Consider the following 17,384-nt stretch of genomic DNA (forward strand, 5'->3'; position numbering starts at 1 on the left):
GAAATAAAATTCAACGAGCCGTATATATAGAGTTTAAAAAAAAAATTAAAAACGGGACGTCCGACCGGACGTCCGACTGGGCGCCACAATGGCGGACGTCCGCCCGCCCGTCGCGCCGACGTCCGAGGACACTCGACGTCCTCACGGGACGTCCGTATCCGACCATAAACGCCACAATGGCGGACGTCCCGGTCGCCCGTCGCGACGTCCGACCGGATGTCCGCCATTGGAGATGCTCTAAGGGCGCGGAGTATAGCGCGGACGATGCCCATCGTCCGCGCCATCGTCCGCCCCATTGCGGCCTACGCGGACGATGGCCGCGGACGATAGGTCATCGTCCGGCCCACTGTGGGCTACGCGGACGATCAACGCGGACGATGGCACGCGGTTTCGTTTTTTATAAATAGAGTTCATTTGTAATTTCATTTCACGACTTAGTTGTGTTTTTTGTAAGTTGAATGATGTAACTTTTTTTATTAATGCGTAGCCATTTGTTATTTAGACGTTTTTTTATTTACTCGTTACTTGTTATTTGAAAACATTTAAATTAATTAAACAAAACAATAAAATGATGATGTGCCGCCTTAGGGCGCCCCACTGCAGGTGGGGGTGAAGGAGGATAAAACTGATGACGTGGCGCGCCATAGGGCGCGCCTTAGGGCGCCCCATTGCTGATGCTCTAATGAATTGATCAATGACGAAGAAGTTTAGGAAGAGTCTTATTTGCTAAAAATTGAAATTTGAATTTTGAATCTTAGTTTTCAGCAATGTACAAATCCAGGTATTCGATTAACAATTATATTTCACATGCTTTCGTAATTGAGGCTCTAATTTAGCTTCAAATTATAGTTATACGAGCATTTTAGCTATTAGTAATTTAGTAGTAATTGAACATTAATATTTTAGCTGATATTTTCATTATATTTTTGAACATATTCTCACAAACTTTGTTACTCTGATTATCTTTCGAATATGAATTTATGGGAATGGAAAATTTGACTAAATAGTGACTTTATAATTAAGCATAGAACGTCTTTGGATATGTTGTATGCTGCGAGATCGATACATTTGAAAATTGTTGAGTGATGTTGTTTGTTGGTCAACCTATTGGGATTCAACTTAAACGTCTTTGCTAGTCAACTTTTGGGAGTGAAAAATAGCTCATTCTTCGTATAATTTTATTTTTTTCTCGTTCTGATAATTAATTGAAACAAAACCAGTCACATGGTATTACCAGCAATATGATTTTATACGCACTTTTCATGTGAATACAAGTCAAGATTCTTGGGTCTTAGAATAACAAATGATGGAACACAAATCAATTACCAGAATCAATCCTCTTTTAAATATTCTCTCATCTCTTTACGTCGAAAAAAATTAATTAAGAAGCAAAAAGGACAATGGACCCTTAATTATCTAATTTTTCATTCTTCAAATGTCAGTAAGTGACAAATTAAAGCACGGCCAACATCTAAGAGGGTCCACAATAGACCAGCCGTGGCAACCGCAATGTTGCGCGGCGCAGCTGCGGCGGTCTATTACATGCCGGAGGGGCGCCGCGGCGCATGGAGGACAGCCGAGTACTCGGCAGAGCTGTGTGGCGGGCGGCGGGCGAGACGGCGGTGCCGCCGCGGTCTATTGCGAGCCGCGCAACCTCCGCGGCGGTATTGACTTTAATTTATTTTTTTTAATTTTTTAATTTTTATCTATTAATAGATAATAGTTCATTTTTTTCATTCCATTCATTTCTATTTATTTTTATCCAGTTAATTTTGTTGTAGTTCAATTAAAATATACCAACAATTAAAAAAATGTGAGGCGTGGTTGTGACGTGGTTAGACAAGTTTTATGTGGCTGAGGATGACTGTGATTACTAGGCGGATAAGTTTTTTTATTGCTAAAGCGTAGTTGTTCCATTGTTGTGGGCACTCATTTTTGGACTGATCATTTTATTCCAATTTTGGAGTTTGTATCTAATCCCACCATCATTTTAATAAATTATAATCCAATGTACATAATCACTAAATGACCTTCTTTTGGGGAAAATGACTGATCAATTTTGGAATAAGTTGAGTAACGCATAATTGCTCCTTTTTGCTTATAAGCTTTTTATTTTCTCGTTCATGATGTTTAATGTTCTCTTTTGCGACTTGGGAAATTAAAATTTACAGCCCACTAAACGGTAAATTGTGATTTTCCAAATCTCAAATCCAATAATTAAATATCATGATATTATCATAAAACCATTATCTGTTTTTGAAATGCAATCACATATATAGTTTATACAATGTCTTTGTTGACATTAATTTACATATATTATTAACTGTGGAACACAGCGAATATATATGTTTATACATGTGCAATTACGTGTGTGGTCGGATTGAATAAAACAAAGACAAAAAAAATGAAAAAACGAAACACTCAAATTGTAGGCGTCTCTTTATATAAAAAGGAGTCTTTGTGTCGACTTAGATAAAGTATTCCTCCATTATAGTAGGTATTGTTATTTGTTTAGATACCTTGAATCACAACCATGCAATTATATATTCACATACAATGATTATCACATTTTTATAAAGTTTCTCAAGGTACCGTGAAGCATATTAGCACAACATGGTAATTGCTTGGGAGGTTCATAATTTTGGTAAAGCCCCAAACAAAGCAGTCCAAACCACAATTATATTGTGTAGTTTGATTTTATTTACGATTTAGAAAAAAATACAATAGTAGTATAGTACTACTATAATTTATGTTTTGGACAAGAACCAAATCAAACCGTAATCGTATTTTAATCATCAAAATAATAATATTATGCATATTGAAATGACATTTGTTATTTGATATAGATGTGAGTCTATACTACTTTTATTAATTAAGGTAAAAATGATATTGTTGCGGGTAATAATGTTGAAAAAAAACCCACCTAATAAGTTTACTATCCTAGTCAAATATGCGCCAGAAAATCACTTAATTAGAGCCATAAATTAAACTACAAAAGAAAATTCTAGCTATTGAAAATAATTTTGATAGCTAATTAAAGCTATAAACTAAACTTCGATCAAATTTATTGCTAAAAATTATAAATAACCCTGAAATCGACGGAATATTATTTTAGTACATAAGGCCACCAGCAACGCGTTACGTGGGTTGCCCGTATTTCGTTCCTCCGTAATGGAACGGTGGCGGGACGCGTTGCAGCGTCTCGTCCCGTCACCATCCCGCCGGATCGCCAGTCCCTCCGAGACCCGTTGCGAGACGTCTCGCCACGCCCTACCGCGACGAGGCGAGTTCCCAGGCCATGCGTGACGCCCACTCGCCGGCCCGCGAGGGGGATTGGTCACGCTGACGCAATAAATCACTTTTTTTTAAAAAAAATCAATTTAAAATAAAAAAATTAAAAATTGGCAAACGGTAATATTACCGTTTTATAGCCGCTTTCCTTTTTTTATTTATTTTTTTAATTTTTTTACTCTATAAATACTCTTAATCCATCTTCATTTCACACACAACTACACATCTATTCTTCCCAAATCATCTCCATTTCCTCTCCAATTTTTATCTCAAATCATCTCTCTTTTATTCTTCCCCCAAATTTAATCGATCTCATGGATCCGTATGAGCAAATGCGTCGAATAATGGAAGAATCACTTGAAGAAGATCGGCGCCGGAAGGCGGAGGAAGCCGCGCCGCCCCATAGACGCTCCCGGACTCACATCCATCGTAACCGGGAGGAAGCCGCCGCAAGGTTAGTCCGCGACTACTTCTGCGATAACCCGGTGTGGGGAGATACCTACTTCCGTCGCCGTTTCCGCATGCGGTGACCGCTATTTCTCCACATCGCAAATACATTGGCGGCCCGAGAATAGTTCTTCCAAGAAAGGTTCGACGCCGTCGGCCGTCCCAGCCACACGACCCTGCAGAAATGTACTGCAGCAATCCATCAGCTTGCGACTGGACAAACGACGGATGTGTTCGACGAATACCTCCACATTGGAGACAACACTGGGAGAATGTGCTTACTCCAATTCTGCAAAGGCGTCCGGGCAACCTTCACCGATGAATTTCTGCGGAAGCCAAGCACGACATATTGCCAGTTTCTGCTCCGCTTCACGAACAAGTGCACGGATTCCCCGGAATGCTTGGCAGCGTCAATTGCATGCATTGGCAATGGAAGAATTGTCCAGTGGGGTGGAGGTGTTCGTACACGAGCGGCCACAAAGGCACCCACCCTACCGTTATACTCGAGGCCGTCGCCGAGTACCGGCTATGGATCTGGCATGCGTACTTTGGGGTCCCTGGCTCGAACAACGACATAAACGTGCTCCACCAATCCGACCTCTTCATCGAAGTTTTGGATGGTAAAGCGTTGGCCATCAACTTCACCGCTAACAACCGGCGCTATAAAATGGGGTACTATCTTGCCGACGGCATCTACCCGAAGTGGCCAACCTTCGTGAAGACGTGCACTAGGCCTGTGAACGCAAAGCAGGCGCTTTTTGCGCAGAAGCATGAGGCTGCTCGGAAGGATGTGGAGCGGGCGTTCGGGGTTCTCCAAGCGCGCTTCAACATTATCAAAGCCCCGGCTCGTACGTGGTTCATGAAGAGCATGGTCGACATCATGTATAGGTGCATAATCTTGCACAACATGATTGTCCAAGACGATGGACCCGAGGCGGGAAATTGGTTCGACCCTGAAGCCCCTGGAAGCTCAACCGTAAGTAGTCCGCCTCGAAGTGGAGTGCATCCGTCTATACAAGAACGGTTGTCTATTCGGGCAAGGACACGTGACTCTACCGCCCACGCCCAACTCCAAGATGATCTAATGGAACACATTTGGGCAAACTTTGGCGGAGGAAATTAAATTATGTATTTTTAATTTTTTTAGGATTTTTAATTATGTTTTTTTTTCAAATTTTATGTTGTAATGTTATTTTATTTTTAATGAAGTGTGTTTTTTATTAATTGAATTTGTTGGAAAAAAATGAAATTAAATGAATAGTAATTTAAGGGACGGTTAAGGGACGAATAAGTGACAGAGGGTTGCAGGTTCTGTCCCTTAGTTAATAGATGGAGTAATAAAGTACAGTGGAGTCTATAAATAGTAATTTAAGAGATGGATAAGTGACAGAGTTGTGAATGTCATAAAGAACTAATAAGGCGGTACTGGTGCTATAATTACTTGACATTATTTAATTTGTCAATTTGAATTAGCACAACATTTTCTTTATCCTTTTAACGAAGACAGCTTGTTTTCAATTCCCTAGGAAGTCAAACAATTGCTTGATGTGTTATAGCAGCATTTTAAAAGTACATGAAACTGATTTAGTTCATACTAATAAATATTTTCTTTTGACATTGACTCATCTCGACCTAAATTAATTTTATGTTCTTTGCCCATGGTGACTCTTAAATAATAATGGTCCAGGTAAAAGCACTGATTTTAATTTGGTCCCTTACAACATGATTTATTTATGGAAACAATTATTTTAAAGAAGACAAAAAATATATAATTAAATAGGTTAAGGAATTAGCTTAAGGCCATCCACTACGCTGTCTCTATACCGTCCCTTAAACCGTCTCTTAACTACTATTTGAGCACTATTTGAGGGCCCCACTGTCCTTTTTTCCTCCATCCTTTAACTAAGGGACGGAACCTGCAACGCTCCGTCTCTTAACCGTCTCTATACCGTCCCTTAATTACTATTCATTCAATTTCATTTAGAATTTTTTTTTCTACCCAATTCAATTTAAACAAACACACTTTATTAAAAACCACACTTTATTAAAAAACACACAAACTAAATAAACACACAAAATAAAAAAATACACAAAATAAAAAAACTACTCCGCCGGCGAATCATCCTCTGGAGGCGGTCGAGGTTTAGGGGTGTTGGAAGGTCAAGTTGTGCTGCCATAGCAACAATTCCGTTCCACCAGGCCGTGAATTGGGCGTACGAGAAGTGGGAAGTGTCCGCCATTGTGACGGTCATGTACGCCACCATAAGTGTGTCCGAGCCTCCCCGCGAGCCCGAGGCCGGCTGGCTTGATTCGCTTCGGCCCTTCCTTGCTCTAGCCGCTTTCGCCGCCTTCGTCCCTTGCGGCCGACGGCGCCCACGCGCGGATCCTCCAGCATCGCCGACCGTACCCGCAAACTCCCGGGATTCAGCCTCAGGTTGGCTGATGCCATCGGTGTCACCACCAGACGCACCACCAGACGAGTATTGGCCACTCGCCGTATGCTTCGTGCGCTTCGAGGTTGAGCCCGAGCTGGAGCGGAAACCTCCGGCCCACCGTTCCTCGTCCTTGACGGTCTGCCAAACATCAACAAATCTGAATTGATGACCCTCGTCCTGGTAGTAGGCGCGCAAAGCGGACGTCAAAATGTCGGTGGCCGTGGCGCCGCTTTGGTAGCGCGCCTCTTCAGTCGAGTAGATGCCTCAGAATTTTTTGATCTGTCGGTCGACTCGGTCAAAGTGAGAGCGGAGCATTTTAACTTTGCGCTTGTGGGAGCCTTTCGGCTTTATCTGGTGGTAGACCTCGCAGACCTTTTCCCAGAAACACTTCCGGGTTTGTTGATTCCCGACGATGGGATCGTACAAGAACGTGAACCAGGCGTTGTACACCGCCATCGTTTCGAAGTTGTTGTACGGATGCCGGCCAAGATCCTCTTTTTCTTCTTCCTCCTCGTCCTCGCCCGCCTGGGGTTGTACACCGCCAGTGCCACCTCCACCGCCTCGGCCACCTCCACCGCCTCGGCCACCTCCACCGCCAGTGCCACCGGGAAAATCCTCCCGGATCTGGGATAATCCCTGCGAATACCGCGTGGCGGAGGGACGGACATATGCATCAAGGTCAAAATTGGGTGGTTGGTACCCCCCCGGCGTCGCCGAACCCTGAGTCCCAGGGGTTGACGAACCGGAACCGCCCAATGTGTTGATCATGGTCTCCCAATCGCCGAACGCGTTGAGATCCCACCCGCCGGAGCCGGAGCCGGAACCGCCGTAGTTGCCGTCGCCGTCGCCGGACATCTTGAGTTGGTTTATGAAAATTTGAGAGAAAATTTGAGAGAAAATTTAGATGATAGGAAGAATAGATGTGTAGTTGTGTGTGAAATGAGTATGAGTTTAGGAGTATTTATAGAGTAAAAAAAATAATAAAAAATCAAAAAAATTATAAAAAAAAACAAAAAAAACGGTATTAATACCGTTACAAATTTTTTTATTTATTTAAATTCGAATTTTTTAAAAAAATATTTATTGCATCAGCCCGTGACGACGCCCACTCGCGGGCCGGTGAGTGTGCGTCACGCACGACGCCGGGTTGCTCCACGTCGCCTCGGCGCGTGGCGAGACAGCCCGTCTCGTGGCTCGCCGGGATGAGACGCGGGACGAGACGGGACGAGATGGAGGCTGCAACACGTCGCGCCGGCGTCCCGTCTCGCCGGGACGAGACGCGAGACGCCGGCGAGACCCGCAGTGGATGGTCTAAAAACTTCAGTTTGAGAAATTTCGCATCAAAATAAAATGACTAAGGTCTAAGGCATGCAATGCATGCTATACAAACTTAAACTATCACTTGCCTAATTGAGCTTTTATATTGACCAATCATCTCACACAAAACATCCTAACTTCCAAATTATCACCTAATATAATCACTATCATTACCTAATGTAAATAGTGTTTTCTTACAATTAATCTGTATTGATTTGTAAGCCACACCTTTTTGCTCTACCTAATTTAGGTTTAGATTAGTGAGGTCAATCTAACATTCAAAATTTACTAATATTAATCAAGTTGATTTGCTACGTAGTAGGAGTATATAAATTAGGTCAACTTTAGTCGATTTGAGCACATTCATAAATCGGGGTGTTGATTTTTTTTAATACAGTATAATTAAGCAAAGATTTACTACGATTTATTGTATTTCATGAATTCTCATTATTTATTTTGGAATTGAAAATACACAAATTTGAGCCCTCGAATTTTTACTTCTTTTGCTTCACTTTTATTCATAGGAGTGAACTATCCAAATGGTCCCTGAAGTATACGTTTCGCACGCAAATGGTCCATGAACTTTAAAAATATTATGGATAGTCCATGAACTAAGGTGTAATCACATTCATGTTATTTTTTCACTATTCATCACAATTTTGCATAAAAAATATACCCAATGCATGAAGGGCGTTTTTGGACATTCATATCTAGGTATTGAATATGATATTTTCTCTATCTATCTCTAGTATATTAGATATGAAATTTTTTATAGTTTGAATACCTAAAATGATATTTTTCACATTTACTTTATTCTTTCTCCATCTCTCTACGTTTTTATCTCATGCGTACTTTATTTTTTCTTTACTTAACTCACTTAACACAACTTTTCTTAAATCTCGTGCCAAAAAGAAACGCATCCATCACCACGGAACGGATGGACTATTAGATACTCCCTCCGTCCCTTAAATTTTGCCACATTTTTCTATTTCCGTCGGCCCCACAAATTGTCACATTACACTTGTTATTTTCTGTAGTAGACCCAATATTCCACTAACTCATTCCAACTCACATTTTATTATAGAATTAATATATAAAAGTATAAGCACTCTCAACTAACTTTTTCAACTCACTTTCCATTACATTTCTTAAAACTCGTGCCCGATCAAACTGTGACAAAATTTAATGGACGAATGGAGTATGATATTTTCTTATAGTTTGAATATCTAAAATGATATTTTTCACTTCACTTTTTCAATCACTTTATGACAAATCCTCTTTCTGTCTCCTTCTCTTAAATTATTACTATAAAGTGAAAAATTAAATAAAAAATACTACATTCTTAAATATATTAATTATAAATATAATTATCAATATAATTTTTGTAACTAAATTTTTAATATTAAAAAATAATTGAATCACAATCAAATAATTTTGCCACAAGTTATTTTAAAATTATATTTATAATTTAAATTTTTATAATTAATTTATTTAAGAATTTCATTCTAGTACTTTTTATTTTAATTTTATACTTTCTAAAAGTTTTTGAGAAAGAGAGAGAAAGGGGATCTGACATAAAGTGATTGAAAAAGTGAAATGAAAAATATCATTTCAGGTACTCAAACTATAAAAAAATATCATATCCAATACTCAAGAAAGAGATAAAGAAAATATCATATCCAGTACTCAGATATCAAAGTCCAAAAATGCCCTCCATGCCTTAGAGGAATTTTTGGTGCAAAATTGTGATGAATAGTGAGAAAAGTACTATAAATGTGATTTCACCTTAGTTCATGGACTACCCATGATATTTTTAAAGTTCAGCTATCTTTGTGTGCGAAACGCATAGTTCAGAGATCATTTGCGTAGTTGACTCTATTCATAAACATACTAATTATCCTTAATTAACAATGATATAAATATTAAATTATCTTCCTATATAGTAAATTATGACTTTTCTGTGAGAAATGAACCCCGAAAATATAATTAAGTTTATCTTAGAAAATATTAATGCAGAGAAATGAACTTGAAATTTAAAGGTAAGTCAATAACATTCAAATTAATAGATACTGCATGCTAGCAACGCTATGTGAGATTATATAGTTTAGCAATGGTTTATACTTTTAGTAGGATCATTAGTCATAGGTACTGAATTTATTTATACATAAAAGAAAATTTTAAACTAAGGAATGTAATGGGGGGCAACAAAACATCCCACACAGATTTGCTAAAAGAAAAAGTCAGCCGCAAGTCCAAAACAGGTGGAGGGACAACCATATTAAGCACTCTAGCAAGAAACAAAGCAGAAACAAATCAGAATCCACGGACAAGCAGTCAAGCACCAAAGGTACGACTCAATTTATTTTCTTAATACAGTATTATACTCCCTTCGCTCTATAATATAGTATATATTACACTTTCATTTTTAATATTTACCACAAAAAATACCATTACCCAAATATAACATCTATTATGAGATGGATGAAGTAATTGATACTACTATATTTGGTAGAAACTTTTTTTTAATTTTCCTAATTAAAATATTGTTATTACAAAATAAGATTCAACTTAGAAAGAAAGAAAACTTTATTATATATAAACAGTGGAGTAATTAATTTAGTGGAGGAATCAAAGTGGAAAAAAAAATAATACAACCACTATTTTTCATTGTGCCATACTCCTATATAAGAGTATTAGATCATATACGATCACTCCAATCCAATTTGAATCGATGTAAAGGCTCAACTTGTATTTCTATTGTATAAGCAATATCGATTAATTAGAGCATCCACAATAGTGGACGAGCGCGTGGATGAGCGACCGGCGAGCCGCTCGTCCACTATTGCACCCGGCGAGCGTGCGACGGACGAGCGGTCGTCCGTCGGATAATTCGCTCGTTCGATTTTTTTTTCAAAACTCTATATATACGGCTCATTGCACTTCGTTTCATTTGCACCACGGACGAGCGACCGGCTAACGCATGTATTATCATGCACAACATGATCGTCGAAAATAAAGGCCTAAAACAAAAACATATCATACCGTCGGGCTAGCGGCAAACTATACAGATTCAAGGCATAAGAGCATCCGCAGCAGTGCTCGCGCCGACGGACGGCATCCGTGCCGCTGGCGGGGCACCGCCCTGTTCGCTGGCACGGCGCTGCTCGATGCATCGAGCACGTCCGTGCCAACGAGCAGCTGACGTGGCGTTTCCTGATTGGCCAACGGCAATGCCATTCGCAATTTCTTTTTTTTCTTTTTTTAAAATCGGATTTTAATTAAAAAATTCGAATAAATATAAAAAAAATATTTTCCCACTTCCCAAAAAATTATATCCGTTTTCTCCCCACTTTTAATTTATTTTTCAATTTTTTCCCCCAAAATTCACATTTTCATCTATAAATACCCCCCTTGCACATAAAAAATTTCACACCACACTACACAATTCTCATCTAAATTCTCTCATCTTCTCTTATCAATTCTCAATCTTTCACTCTTACTTACAAAAAAAAAGTCTGGCTCCGGCGATCACCCTTCCGACTCCCGCGGTTGGAACCACGAATGGTTCGGCTCACAACCATTTCCTAGTCCGAAAATGCAATTTTCGGCCCCTACTCAAACCCAAGGTTCTCAAGTTCCGAGTGGCTACCGTCCTTACCCGGTGGACAACCAAGATGCCCCCGATGGGCGATACGGGTGGGCACCCGAAACCAGATCAGGAGGGAGCGGCGGCGGCAGCTCTCAAACTCCTCCTCTTCCTACTCCTACTTCCCGTGGTGTCCGCACCTCGTACACTCCGGCAGAGATGGATCAATTATTCAAAGCCTATTTGATTATCTCCGAAGATCCGGAGATAGATACGAACCAAAGCGGGGATACGTTTTGGTGGCGCGTCTCTCGACGATACAATGAAAACCGCCCGGCTGGAACCATCGAGCGCAATGACAGTATGGTGCGCAATGCCATATTCAGAGCCAATGAAGAAATCCAAAAGTTCCAGAGGTATTACCTCCAGGAAGAGCGGTCGGCGGGGAGCGGTAGGAGCGAGCTCGACATCATCAGTGCCGCCTTGGTGACCTACCAATCCATAAATTACAAACCGTTCAAGTACCTCAGCGTTGGGCAGGAGGTGCATGTGCATCCGAAGTATAGGGGAGGCGTATCATCCTCCTCCAGCAAACGGTCGAGATCGGTATACCTATCCGACGCCGGCGAGGATGAGGTGGCTAGCCAGCTCGCCGGAGCTAATTTGGGTGGCCCCGACGCCGGCCCGAGCAGTTTCCAACGCCGGCCGCAAGGAAGGAAGAAGGCGACGACCAACCGCCGTCGCGCCGCGACTCTATCCGCCCCCGCCCCAACCCCCGCTCCCTTTGTGCCACCTCAACCCCCCACCAACTCATTGTGGACCCTTTTGGCCCAACTTAATTTGGCCGATAGGTCAAATATGACCCCCGAGCAACTTGATTCACATTTGGCAATGATACGAGGTCTCCGAAGAACATTGGGGATAGGGTAGCCTTTAATTATGTATTTTTTATTTTTTAGGATTTTAATTATGTAATTTTAAATTTTTAGTATTTTAATTATGTAATTTTTAATTTTTAGTATTTTAATTATGTAATTTTAAATTTCTTTATAATTTGTAATAGTATACCGGATATTTTTAATGCATTTTAATATTGTGGAAATATTTTTATTTAAATTGAATAATAGAATGGTGGCACCCTTGAGCATGTCCTTGCGGAAGAGTATGGATGTGGGTGTTGTGCTCTTGGCTAAGAACATGGAGTAAAAAAGTAATAAAAGTTGGTCCGGACCCACATCCGTGCTCTTTGGCAAGAGCATGGATGAGGATGCTCTAACATGTACAGATTCAAGGCATAACATGTACTACTTTGTTTGAATTGTTTTTTGGTTTGGGATGTTTTTTTTGGTGAACTATGTATTTTTTTAATTTAAATATGTATGTTTTTTTAAAAATAAAACGGTTGCATTTTTCATGTAATCGTGTCGAAATTTTAATTCCGTATTTGTGAATTTGTGTGTTGGGATGTCCTAGTGCTTGTCCTGAAGCTTGTCCACTATTATGCAGTGAGATGTCCTAGTGATGTGGCAGTGCAGTGGGATGTCTTAATGACGTGGCAGAAGGTGTTTTTAGGATGTCCTAGTGCTTGTCCGCCGAGATATCCGCCCTATTGTGAATGCTCTTAGCTCATCATATTATGTAGCTAGGTTGTATATTCATAAATACACGGTATATATGAATCATATACATATATGAATATGATTCACTTATATAGACGAAATAATGTTATTTTTTTTATATAAATTGGTTGTTGATAAACGTCAAAATGTAGTCAACAACACGGCCGAGCATTTTATAAATTGGTTTAACATTAATATTTAGACTAAAGTTGATGGGCCATTCTAGTTTTTATATACTATAGTATAGAAGGATATTTTATCCATATTGACAAATGAAAATTTTCAACAGCGTTTATTTATACACTAACATTATATTCTAATGTGCCTCTATGATGCCACCTCGTATGAGGTATTATGCGTACACCATATTGTGTATGAATAGTCTTATAATTAGTCACGCAAATGAAATCTTCAAAACCAATGAAATCACGCAAGTAAAAAAAATTGAGATTATAAGCATCTTCAACGTATGTAATTTGAAGCAAATGATGATTTCACTAATTGAACAAATTATCAACCGTTGGATTGTTGCATCTCATACCACGTGTCAACCGGTAATCTGGAAGAACTGAAGGAGAAATTCCGGTATTATTCGATGATATTATAATACTATTACTTATATTTTTCATGTATAATTCACAGAAATAAAATATTACTACTACTTATCAATTGAAGATCATATGTATACTGAAAAAGCAGTGCAACCAAATTTAAAGTAAACAATAAGGGGCTTCTTGGTATCATGGAATGGAATGAAGGTGGAAATGGAATGACAATTCTATTCCATTATTGTGCTTGGTAAGCACAAGGAATGCAAAAGGAATGGAATTGTTATTCCTTGATTGATTACATTCTTATGTTTGATAACTACAAATAATATAGAAATGGAATGGAATGAAATATGAATAATTAATAGTATATTGATTCTATCAAAAAAATATATTTATTTTTGCCAAATACTCCACTTTTCTTGTGTGTGTATATGTGGTGTTGTGTATGTACGTGTGGCAGTGCGTGTATATGTGGTGTTGTGTGTGTTCGCATATGTGCTACGTGCGCTCGTGTGTGTGTGGTGGAGGTGTGTGAGCGCACATATGTGTTAGTGTGTGTGGTGGTGGTGTGTGTGGATTTTTTAATTATTAAAAATTTTAAAATTTTAACTTTATTATAAAATAGGGGTGATACTAAATTTAAATATAATATAAAATAATATTTATATAATTTTGTTAAAATTTAAAATAAAAAGGAATGAAAATGAAATGGAATGGAATGAACCTTCCTTAGCTAAATGGATGGAATGGGTATTCCTACGTGGAATGGAATGGCCATTCCAAATGGAATGGTGATTTGTGATTTCTAAGAAAAAATTTTATCAATCTAAAGAATGAAATGGTGATAGGAATGTCATTCCATTTCCCCATTCTATTCCATCATACCAAGTAGGGCCTAAGGCTTTAGAAACAATAAGAATAGTATTAACAATTTTAAGAGTTAGCTTACAAGTTACAACACATTCATATGGCGTGACAAATTATTCAGTTAGAAAGTTCTTATTGTAATATTCTCTTTCAATATCTAAAATTGTGTTAAAGTACTTTGGAAGGAATATAACAAGAAACTGGAATGCATTCCCACTCACTGTAGTAGGCAGCCAGGGGATGCATCAAATTATTATATACATCAGCCGTAAAGTAGTAAATATTATTTTGGATATCCGACATTAAGTTAACAATTTCATAAATTAAAAACATGGACTGTGTTTTTTGGAAATGTATACAACACTTTCCCCGTGTTTCATTAAAAATAAAACATTTTCTTTTTTAGATTATCCCATTAAAAATAAAAATTTTCCTAAATTGAAAACAATATTACATCTACTTTTTTCTCATACTTTAATCTCTCTTCAATTGTGTTTCTCAACAAAATCATAAGAACAAGTATTTCAGGTTCAAGGCCCAACATAAGAAAAGTTGTCAAAAGCCCACATCAAAGAGAGAGTAAAAAATACTGAACGAATTAAATATTAAGGGACAAATAAGATAAAATTATACTGTTCAGATTCTATTTTTGATGTTTTAATATTTAAAAGCTGACCAAAGATCATAAGGACCAAATTAAAGCAAACCAAGTACACTCTCACATAACAAGTTTGATAGGTGTTGAAAAGCCTACTGAAACTAGGATACAACAAAATTAGAAATTCCATCAAGCTCCAGCCTTCTGTTTCTTTGGTAGGCGATAAGCTCCAACCACACAAGCATGATCTCGTTCAAATGGTTCAAGAGTAACTTGTTCAGCAGGTTTAAATTGTTCAGCCTGTAATTTCTTTACTTCTTGGGCAAAGACAGCCTCAGCAGGAACTGTCGAATCTATGCAGTTAGCCTGGAAAATGTAAATGATGAACACTGGGAATAATGGAGGGCTTAAGTGATTATAAACTGTAAACGGAATCAATTATACGAACCTTGATTGATATGACAAAATGGCCACCAGCTTTTAGGAAATAGGATGCATTTAGAGCCAAAATTCTAGCCTGTAATGTATGAAGATAGCTCAAATGACCTCAAGTTGTAAGACATGCTGTGCAAGAAAACAAGTGTCCATGTGTGCTGTGATGTGCAAAATTTCTAACTATATACACTCTGAAGGCCAAATACATGCATTCCCTTTGAAGGGACAATAAATATCCATGGAGCACTCCCTCACAGAAGCAATCAGAGACTATTGACATAAACACAATTTCTATGCAGAGTGCTTGCAACTTACAAATTACTGTACTAGAAGAGTTCAGATGAGAAAAAAAGGAGTCCTTACAACTCGGAAACAAGATATCTATAAGTGGAAAAATACATGTTTGGACTTGTTCCAACCATGTCAAAAACTAAAAACAGAAATAATTTTTAAAAATCAAATGGAAGAGTAAAACAAGAGTGCATCAGAATCTCGGTTTTACATCATCCAAGAAGTCTTGAAGGGGAATCCGAGTAAATCATCATTTGCTCACATCAATTGATGTGATATAATGAAAACATCTAAAACCAAAAAGTAGGGCACTAAGATTTAAAAAAAGTGAACTTTAGAAACAAGTAATTTTATACACTATATGCTATGAATCTGAAGTAGGAATATAGAAAAAAAGGGTTAATACAATAGGTGGAATGCAATACATAATGGGAAATGAATAAGAAAAAAGAAAGCAAACCTGGTCAGGCTGAGCAACATCAGAGAAAATAACATCAACCATGCCAACAAGCATTCTATACTTAGCCGGATGCCTTGCATCCTCAATGATGGGGATAACATTGGTTCGTTTCTTAGCCATGTTAACTAAATCTCTACCACTTCTGTGAGAAAACTCAACAGCGTAAACCACACCCTCCTACCATAACAAACATAACAAACTTTAAAACTCCAAACAAATTAAAAGAAATAACTGTTCACGTCTGTTAAAGAGTAAGCTACTCACAGGGCCAACAAGGTCAGAAACATGAGAAACAGTTGTTCCGGAAGCAGCACCAAGGTAAAGAACACGTGCACCAGGTTTCTATATCCAACATGGAATATACAATAAGAAGTCTACAAAAATTGACAAAAGCAGATTAAAAATAGCATTATTGATACACTCACAATCCAAATGTTGTCGACTCCACCGAGAATTGCAGCAGCCAACTTCGAACGGAAGGGATTCCATACTCTGTATTCAACCTTGGTTCCATCTTCGTTCTGGTAAAAAACGCACATACATAAAAATTAACAAATGGATCCAATTGAATTGTTAAAATAGCATTACAATCAAATCAACACGATACCTGAACGGAAACCCTCTTCTCGTTGTATACGGCTTCACCAGGCACCAAATTTTTGGTGCAGAGAGCATCTTCTTTCCCCTTAGCAATAAAAACACCGTCGTGTCTGTGTGGCTCAACCACGACCTTGCTTCCTCCTTTCATTCCGGGTCCTCCTCTTCCACCTCTGCCGCCACGTCCACCTCTACCTCCGGCGCCTCTGCCGCCGCCCCTGCCACCACCTCGCTTCATTCCGCTACTTCTACCGCCGAAGTCGCCGCCGCCTCTACCTCCGCTTCTCCCAAATCCACCTCGTCCACCGCTTCTGCCTCCGCCATCTCCACGGCCGCCCCTAAAGCCTCCGCGTCCTGCAAAAAGATCAATTGATTTCAAATTATTCAACAAGTTCTGTAAATGCATACGAAAAAATGTGGGACAATAGCAACATACCTCCTCGGGTTGGTGTTGTTGCAACCATGGCTGCTAGAAATAAGGGGATTAGGGTTTATCAGAGTAGGCGGGGAATGGGGATATGCCGAATGTTTATTCCATTTATAAAGATGAGGAAATGTGATTCTAGGGTTTAGGGTTTTCGGGAGTTTGTATATTTCCGCAGCCAGCCCCTAGTTTAACTATTTTCAAGTTTGGCCCCAACAGTTCTTATTTGGGTACTACTACAAATTAATAATTATATTACTATAAATGTAGATAAAAATATATTAATATCTTTAATATTCCACATATTTTATTATATAAAATTATAAAAATGGGTCACGTTTATACAATATTTTGTCTTTTATGTGAACTGGTTATGTAATATGTGGGATAAATACGTGGTACATACAAGATGTTTCAATTTAGTTCAAAAAATTTTAAGCTTACCTATATCATAATACTCCAAATT

The 17,384-nt window shown here is 38.8% G+C and overlaps 1 protein-coding gene and 1 non-coding gene across 2 annotated transcripts; both read right to left on the reverse strand.

Annotated features, from left to right (window-relative positions):
• Positions 1–14,730: 14,730 nt before the first annotated feature.
• On the reverse strand, positions 14,731–17,076 carry LOC121797144 (rRNA 2'-O-methyltransferase fibrillarin 2-like). The gene is made up of 7 exons (XM_042195880.1): positions 16,931–17,076; positions 16,505–16,848; positions 16,323–16,418; positions 16,162–16,239; positions 15,898–16,074; positions 15,160–15,228; positions 14,731–15,077 (listed from the first exon to the last, which is right to left on the reverse strand). The coding sequence occupies exons 1-7, from the start codon at positions 16,956–16,958 to the stop codon at positions 14,901–14,903; spliced, it is 969 nt and encodes a 322-aa protein (XP_042051814.1). The 5' UTR covers positions 16,959–17,076; the 3' UTR covers positions 14,731–14,900.
• Positions 15,627–15,697, reverse strand: LOC121797488. The gene has a single exon (XR_006049854.1). It is a non-coding gene; the product is annotated as a small nucleolar RNA snoR60 (small nucleolar RNA).
• Positions 17,077–17,384: the final 308 nt, after the last annotated feature.

The sequence above is a fragment of the Salvia splendens genome, chromosome 3 (assembly GCF_004379255.2).
Source record: "Salvia splendens isolate huo1 chromosome 3, SspV2, whole genome shotgun sequence".
Classification (NCBI taxonomy): Eukaryota; Viridiplantae; Streptophyta; class Magnoliopsida; order Lamiales; family Lamiaceae; genus Salvia; species Salvia splendens.

Coding starts and splice junctions, on each gene's coding strand:
- LOC121797144 (XM_042195880.1), bottom strand. CDS start 16,958: ATGGTTGCAACAACACCAACCCGAGGAG. Junction 16,849..16,930: donor AACAACACCAACCCGAGGAG/GTATGTTGCTAT, acceptor ATCTTTTTGCAG/GACGCGGAGGCTTTAGGGGC. Junction 15,229..15,897: donor ATGTTGCTCAGCCTGACCAG/GTTTGCTTTCTT, acceptor CATACATTACAG/GCTAGAATTTTGGCTCTAAA.